This window comes from Brassica napus, chromosome A1 (assembly GCF_020379485.1).
Source record: "Brassica napus cultivar Da-Ae chromosome A1, Da-Ae, whole genome shotgun sequence".
NCBI lineage: Eukaryota > Viridiplantae > Streptophyta > Magnoliopsida > Brassicales > Brassicaceae > Brassica > Brassica napus.
Window position 1 is genome coordinate 10,600,169 of NC_063434.1, and position 8,572 is coordinate 10,608,740.

Here is an 8,572-nt window from a genome sequence, read left to right on the forward strand (position 1 = left end):
ACTAACAATTTGAAAAGGGCATTCCTCTTTCATTTTCTAATGGTCAGTAGTTAAACTATTTACGAATCAAGACATGCATATAAAACATACACACAGTTTTAAGAATAATAAACATGTAATCACTAAACTTGTAATTCTAGTTTTATTTTATTTTGTCGTATAAATAAGTCGTCAAATGGACCCCGCCATAAAAAACCAGCACGTAACTTGCTCCCTCTAATTATAATGTATACATTTTCAACATCATATACTTTGTACATATACTGATATACATAACGTGTGTTTATGTCGTTTTGCGTACGTGCGTCGTCCGCAGCAATCTTCTACACAATTTCTTTATTAGAAACCTTTTACAATTATTATTCGCATATTCGCAAATGTCAATTGAAAAATGTAATTCGTCAATTGCTTCTAAGTACAGATATTGACAGGTTGTTAATTACTGTTGTAACATTGTCACATTTATAGTTAAATACAGTTATCGTTCTGTTTTTTCTTAAATGCTCCGTTAATAAATTTTAACTAAGAACTATATATGTTTGTTCACAGCGAGATAACTTAAAAGAGACTAATATTATTTATTTTTTATTATTATAACTTTACTTTTTTTGGAAAAGATTATTATAAGTTTACTTCCACAGCTAATTAACTTTTTAATTATCATGAGGATTAAGACTGAAGCATGTAATTTTCCAGATCCAAAAGTAATACTAGTTTCGTCTTTAATATCCTTCAATTATGTGAATTCTAAGTTTTATTCTTGGATATTTTCAACGGAGATAGTAACACTTGGTTGCACTGCTAATTTAATTAATTATGATATTTAGAAACTGGATTACAGATGTATTCACTAATACTAATCGTTGTCTTTGTCAAAATCCAAGTGAAAAACGTGAGTGAACTTTGTAGACGGACATAGGTCATGGTCGGAAAAACGAAAATATAACATTTTCGGAGAACTAACAAAAGATCGAAAAATAAAACAAATTTTGAAGTAATACAAAAACTACACAAGGGACCACAACTTCCACTTAGACCAACATTATCAGTTAGTCCCTTAAGGGTCCCTAAGGAGGGGGAGGGGCCACAAAACATCAGGACCGAGGAAAAAAGAAGAGAAAAAATCCTTAAATAAGGGACAAATGAGGTGAGTCCTTGTAAATCCTTGTACTATTCATTTGGGGACTTTTATCTGGGGACCTATTGATAATGTTGCCCTTACTAACTTTTCCCTAAAATTTACTGTACGTGCGAAAATGTCTAGGCACACGGGAAATAATCAATCTAGAGTTATATAAAACTTAGTTTGATATAATCCACATGTAGAAAATTGCTTCTGATAGATTTCTTAATATGAAGGCTAGAGCGTATGTCAGAAATTAAAAACTTTATAGTTTAGAAGTGTCAAATCTTAACAAAATTTAACCTAAAAAGAACTCCACGACTTTCATTTAAAAACCAACTAATAGTAAATTAAAAGGTAACATGTTCTCAATTATTGTTGACGTAACATTCTTAACATCTATATCCATAAACTAATATCAAATTTGTTTTAAACTACTTTGGTTAGTTAGTTCTATTAGACCTTCAAAAGATAATTATAGACTCAATACTTATTTAAAAATGTTCAAAACCCAATCAGAATAATGTAATAGAGATTGAATCCGACAAGGTTCAGTTACGTGTATTTAAATTGGAAAGTCTAATTAGATTATTTAGGAGAGACACAAGTGATAAAAGTACACTAGCGTGATACAAACGAACAAGTGTCCAATTCAGGGCAAAGTAATGAATATTATACATACACAAAGTAAAGTATTATTATTGCAACAAAAAGTATTATTATTGCAAGGAAAAACAAAAAGAAAAAGAACAGAAAAAATCTTAACGCAGTCAAGTCATTTTTAGCTTTTAATATTTAATTTTAGTTTTATATATAATAAAAATAAATAAACATACACACAAGAATAATTGCTTCGTAGTTTTGGATGTATATATTAGAAGAAGCAAACCAGGCTCTCTTCCACGACTATTCCTACTCTCTCACCCCAAACTACAAAAAAACACATACAAACTTTTTCCTTATCTCCTTAATTTAGATGCAAGACTCTTCTCTTCCCCGGTCGGAACGTAATCTCCGGTCACCAGTGCCGGAGAGAAACGGAAAGAACACGAAGTCTAAAAATGAGCAAAAGAGTGTTTCTAAGCATCCCAATTTTCGTGGGGTCAGAATGAGACAATGGGGAAAATGGGTGTCTGAGATCAGAGAGCCAAGAAAGAAATCAAGAATCTGGCTCGGCACTTTCTCCAAACCGGAGATGGCGGCGCGTGCACACGACGTGGCGGCTTTAGCCATCAAAGGCGGCTCTGCTCACCTCAATTTCCCTGAGCTCGCTTGCCATTTGCCGAGACCGGCCAGCGCAGATCCTAAAGACATTCAAGCCGCCGCTGCAGCAGCCGCAGTGGAATGGAAAGCCCCGGAGTCACCGTCTAGCACGGGGACGTCATCTATGACGTCATCTTCAGTCGCGGACGACGCTTTCTCCGACCTCCCTGATCTTTTGGTAGACACGAATGATCACAAAGTGGACGGTTTCTGGGACTCGTTTCCCTACGAGGAACCTTTCTTCATGGGAAACTATTAGGAAACTGAAAGACGGCAACTTCCGGCTGGTGAATGTTTTTTCCGGTAAAGATGGGAGATGGTGTCGATATGTAAGTTTTGTCTTTGTGGGGAATTTTTGCTTTTTTTTTTTATTTTTTTTATTTACGTGTGAGTAAGTTTCCAAATGTATGACGTGTAAGTAAAGAAAAAGGTACAGGTTTATTTATTTTATTTTCCTTTTGTTTTTTTTGTACAAATTCGAATGTAATTAACAAAATGTTTTGTTTATTGCGTTGTTTAACCAAATGTTCCAGGGGTCTGAAAAATTAAAATAAACATGTTGTGCCGAAACATGTTATGGAATATTATCCGATATTTGGTTAAACTAGCTGATATTATGGAATAATGTGCCGAAACAACATGTTGTAAATTTTACATGATATGGTTAACTCAGCTAGATATATAATATGTTATTATATTTTAAAACCCACGTATAACCATTGCTATGATGAAACTGTAATCTCATCTTCACTCACCTGAAAAAGATACTTACTAATAGTATTTTGTTACCTAATAAAAATAAGCATAGGATTATCTTATTAACACAGCTAATTTTTGTATAAAAGTAGCACGACTATCTTAAGCTTGCGTGTTGTCTCCTAATTTTGACCCTTTGTTTCCACATCTTTTAGTTCTGTCTCACAAAACCTTTACCTTTATTCCCTCCTACCATCTCAAAAAAAAACTCTTTATTATAGAGTTTTGCAGTTTCAAGGTATTCTTCTCCAAAAGCAAAACTTCAAATTTAACTTCAAAATTATTTGTAATTTACACTATATTCTTTATATTTGTCTTAATTCATAAAAATTTTATAGATAACTAGCACATATATAAAAATATTATAGTAATATTAATTAATAAAATCTTACACTAAAATATAAAATTATAAATAGAGATACATAATTAAATAATAAAATACAAGCAAAATACCACATTATTATATAAAATTATTTTATTAATGCTATATTTTCGATTACACATAATTTGTTTGGATAATATTTTAGAAGTTCCAGAGAAAATTTACTAGACTATTAGTGTTGTTGTAATATTTAAATTTGTTTAATAATTATGTTTTCATGTATCTTCTCAAAAATATTTTTTATTAAGTTTCTTTTGTAATATTTTCGTTGTCTAATTCTACTTTTAAAATATTATAAATCTTATTTTGATTAAAAAAAACTTTTATGTGTAAAATTTAAATTATAAAAATAAATTTGAAATATTTAAAATATACAAAAGTTTTAAATATTAAAACTATGAATGAGAAAATACTTAAGAATCATGAATATGATGTATAATTTATTATAAGGATCAAGATTCAAATAAAAAGATGAAAATTCAAATTTAGAGTTTTGAGTAGTGAAACTATAATTTTTGGAAAAATAACAATCGTTTATTCGTTATTATCAAATTCAAAGTACATTTTCTATTTTGGTTTAAGTTTTTTTCTATTCGGTTTAGTTTGATTTAAATTTGTTTGAATTTACTTGATTGAACATCCCTGCGTAAAATTACAAAGAAGAAGATGATAAATTAATACTAGAGACAATCTTTGTGGTCTTTTTTGTCCACTTTGGTTTTCTCCTTTTTCTCAAATCATCTTATTGGCCCTTATAAAGTTGGAAAAATTTAAAGGACCCACTGGCCCAGCAGTCAATTTATGTGTTGGTGTATTTAATGTATTTTAGTTAGTACTGATTTTCATTCTATGTTTATATCATATCAATTTTCTATGAGCATCATCATTGCTAAAATTCATAGTTTAAGTATCTAAATTCAATAAATTATTATTTTCATATATTAAATATTTAATTAAATTTTAATTTCTTTGAAAATTAAAATATATATATATATATATATATTATTTATATAAATTTCTAATATATATACCATATTTTTCACATAAGAAACTATTCTCTCATTTAAAAGTAATAATTGTTGAGATATTTTATAAATATTTACCAATAAAAATGGTATATATTTAGTGTATAATATTATTTTGCCAAATTAAGTTTCGGTATATTAGTATGTGATATCTTGCATATTTGCATTGTTTTATCCATTCATCCATGAGCATTTTCATCATATAGATTATGATTTAGCCATGTCTAAGTTGCATTTTGCATTCATTGTCCTTATTAGGTGCTGGAGTGTGCCATAGAGTGATTTGAGATGTTTGGGAGCATTGTGATCCAAAAAGGGGTGAAAGATGAGCATGGATGGAGCTTTTAGAGAAATCTTCTGTTGCTAAGATTTTGTGGAAACACAGCAAATTGAGTTAGCTTTCTAATGGAAGTGGTTTCAAGTCATTTGAAGATGTAATGAAGGAGTTATGACCAATTTACTAGAGGCATATCCACCCTGTTCGAGCATCCTGGAGCGATCTCTCAGAGCGACCTACCGAGGTCGCTCCCAGCCAGAGCGACCAGTCCAGAGCGACTACCTCAAGTCAATCCCAGCCAGAGCGACCAGCTCAAGTCACTCGCGTTTTGACGCAGCGAGACACGAAAAAATGCGTCGGGAGCGACCTTCTGGAGCGACTATGCTAGGTCACTCCGCGTGTTTTGCTTGGACGATTTTTATGTTATTTCAGGGGCCTTTTGGTCATTTGTTTTGATGTTTTACACTTTCTAAACCTAAGTTAAGTACTTTTGTAAGCCATTGGGGGCAAGATAATCTCTTTTCTAGAGGAGAACTAGTAAAAAACTTCTTTTGATTCAGATTTCATTGCTTTCATCTTGTGTTCTTGTTGATTTCTTATCTATTTCTCTACATGATTAATTTGAAATCTAATATGGGTTTAAGAGGAATCATGGAGATTAGTGAATAATCACCTTTTGAATTCATGGATTAGGGAGATCAAGGGTGATTAGGTTAGTTCTAGGATGTTTTAGTGTAGATCATTCTTGTTCCTTGCTAGTAGAGTATTCATAATGCATCTTCTGAGTTGGCCACTCAAAAGTTGATCAATAGGTATTTTCCACCCAAAAGGTGTTTGATGAAATGCCTGAGACAACTCTCCTAGGCGTTTAGTATACTTTGCCAAAGAAATTTGTTGTTAAAAGTGCTAAGATAGCTAATAGACTTGTTAGTAATGATTGCTTTCATATTATTCAACCAAAGACATTTGATGTTTGAGATATGTTAGCAAATGAGCATTCATCTAGACATAGAGCTTGCTTAGAATTGTGTCTAGGCTTAAGGTCGATAGTTTGATTGATCATTTGCCATCCTTAATTCAATACTTGATCACCCAAGGTCTAATCCCTATGCCCATGAGTTCTCTTTTCCCTTAGTCAAGAAAGTATCATTCTGTTATTGCTTTCTAGTATAGTAGTAGTTTAAAACCCATTTAAATCATTGGTTACACTTAGATTAAGTGAGTACTTGCATTGTCGGTGCTTTGATATCCCTCAGAACTGGTTCGACAATCTTTTATACTATATCATTTGTCTTAGGAGTCTTGAAAACTCCTAACATCAAATTGGCGCCGTTGCCAAATTCTGAGTAGATTTAAACATTGAGATTTAGTCACTTGCTTGAGACTAAGTCATTTTTATTTTCTTTTGTTACTGATTCTCTTTCTTCACCTCCCTTTAATCTACAGGTGTATGAACTTGAGGAGCAGGGGTCCATCAAACCTAGTTCCAAGAGCTGCAGACATCAGAGCTTTAGAGAGAGAGTGTGCTAGAAAGAGAAGAGAAGAAGAGCAACAGGCTCACTTGCAGAGATTGGATACTGATATGGGAGACATACCTCAAAACCAACAGCGAGCAGCTCGACCCATTGGCACTTACGACCGCCCCAACATTCATGGTCATAGATTGGGAATCCGAGCACCCGCTGTGGCAGCCAACAACTTTTAGATCAAATCAGGACTCCTCAACGTGATCGAGAACAACAAGTATCATGGCTTGGCTCTAGAGGATCCATTTGATCACTTGGACAGGTTCGACAGCTACTGTGGGTTGTCAAAAACCAATGGTGTGTCCGAAGATGCCTTAAAGCTCAAGCTATTCCCTTTCTCTTTGGGGGATAAGGCATGTCAGTGGGAGAAGTCTCTACCCAGCGACTCCATCACCACTTGGGATGACTGCAAGAAAGCATTCTTGGAGAAGTTCTTCTCTACTTCAAGAACTGCTAAGCTGAGAAACGAGATTTTCAGCTTTCAACAGAAGAACTTGGAAGGCTTCAGCGAAGCCTGGGAGAGATTCAAGGGCTACCAAGCTCAATGCCCACACCATGGCTTCTCTATGGAGAGCTTGCTGAGCACATTCTACCGTGGTGCTCTTCCTAACTACAGAGCCAGACTGGATACAACTAGCAATGGGTTCTTCTTGGGGAGAACTGAAGAGGATGCAGAAGAGCTGGTTGACAACATGGTAAAGAGTGATGCAGTCTACAGTGGAGACCACGGCAGAGGCAGTAGAACAGATGATAAGCAGACGAGGAAAGAGATCAAAGCTTTGGAAGACAAGATCGACCTACTCATTGCTGAAAAAGCCACCCAAGAGCAGCTGAAGTTTGTTGGTAACTCCAAGCAGGAAGATCCACCTGCTGTCAATGAGGTTGAGGGTTTGGAAGGTCAAGAAGAGTTGTGTTTTATTAACAACAATGGTAGCTGGTACAAAAAGGAGCCCAACTTTCAGTACAACAACTACCAACAAAAATCCTATCCAAACAACCAACAGAGTGGTTATCCGCCTAGAAACAACCAGCAAGGCAGCTATCAGCCTCAGCAAAGCCCCTCGTCTGGTTCCTCTGCTCCTCAAGAGAGCAGCACTGATACCTTACTGAAACAAATCTTGGAGTCTCAGACTAGAAGTGAGAAGCATGTTGGTTATGAGTTGAAGAACCTTCATTCCAAGATTGATGGGAGCTACAATGAGCTCAACAACAAGTTCTCACACCTTGCTTCTACAGTCAAGAATTTAGAGAATCAGTTTGCTTCCATGAACACTCACCAGAATCGCCAGCAAGGATCTCTACCTGGAAAATCTGACCAAAATCCCAAGGAGGCCAAAGCTATCACCTTTACGAGTGGTAAACAGTTACCTCCTAGAACCCTCACCAAGGATGCTTAGAAACTAGGTGAAGAGGTGGCCATCAACTTAGATGATGATGTGGTAATTGTTGATGAGAAGACCAATGATGAGATTTTGGAGAAGGTTATGGAAGCTAAAGGTAAAGAAAGGTTGGAGAGAGAAGAAAATAATACAAGATGGTGAAGTTGCTGTTCCAACAAGTGAGAATGTTTTTGTTCCTCCTCCCTATGAACCCAAGCTTCCATTCTCAGGTAGATTCAAGAGGCATCTGCTAGAAAAATATAAGGCTCTGTTTGAGAAGCAAATGAGTGAAGCTCAGGTTGCAATGCCCATCATTGATGCTTTCATGTTGATTCCTCAATACAGTAAGTTCCTGAAAGATATTGTAGCTGCAAAGAAGAAGGAGATGGAAGGCATGATGATTCTTACCCATGAGTGCAGTGCCATCATCCAGAGGCTTGATGTTCCAGAGAAGTTAGAGGATCCAGGATGCTTCACACTACCTTGTGCTCTTGGACCTATGGTATTTGAGAAATGTCTCTGCGATTTGGGAGCTAGTGTCAGCTTGATGCCTTTGTCTGTTGCAAAGAAGCTTGGATTCACTCAGTACAAGAAGTGCAGACTCTCTCTGGTGTTAGCTGATCGTTCAGTGAAGTACCCTGTGGGCATCTTAGAGGACCTCCCTGTGAAGATTGGAAGGTATGAGATACCTACAGATTTTGTGGTGCTTGAGATGGGTGAGGAGGCTCAAGACCCATTGATTCTAGGAAGACCATTCTTAGCTACAGCAGGAGCTATTGTTAATGTGAAGGAAGGCACGATTGATCTCCATTTGGGTAAAGAGAACATCCTCCACTTTGAC

At 35.3% G+C, this 8,572-nt stretch overlaps 1 protein-coding gene and 1 non-coding gene across 2 annotated transcripts; one reads left to right on the forward strand and one right to left on the reverse strand.

The window, feature by feature from the left end:
* The first annotated feature begins 2,012 nt into the window (after positions 1-2,012).
* Positions 2,013-2,893, forward strand: LOC106437428 (ethylene-responsive transcription factor ERF039). Its single transcript, XM_013878322.3, has one exon. It carries the CDS (start codon positions 2,100-2,102, stop codon positions 2,643-2,645), a length of 546 nt encoding a protein of 181 aa, XP_013733776.2. The 5' UTR covers positions 2,013-2,099; the 3' UTR covers positions 2,646-2,893.
* Positions 2,894-6,807: 3,914 nt separating this feature from the next.
* On the reverse strand, positions 6,808-6,914 carry LOC125579496. Its single transcript, XR_007317562.1, has one exon. It is a non-coding gene; the product is annotated as a small nucleolar RNA R71 (small nucleolar RNA).
* Between the last annotated feature and the right edge of the window lie 1,658 nt (positions 6,915-8,572).

Coding starts and splice junctions, on each gene's coding strand:
- LOC106437428 (XM_013878322.3), top strand. CDS start 2,100: ATGCAAGACTCTTCTCTTCCCCGGTCGGAACGTAATCTCCGGTCACCA.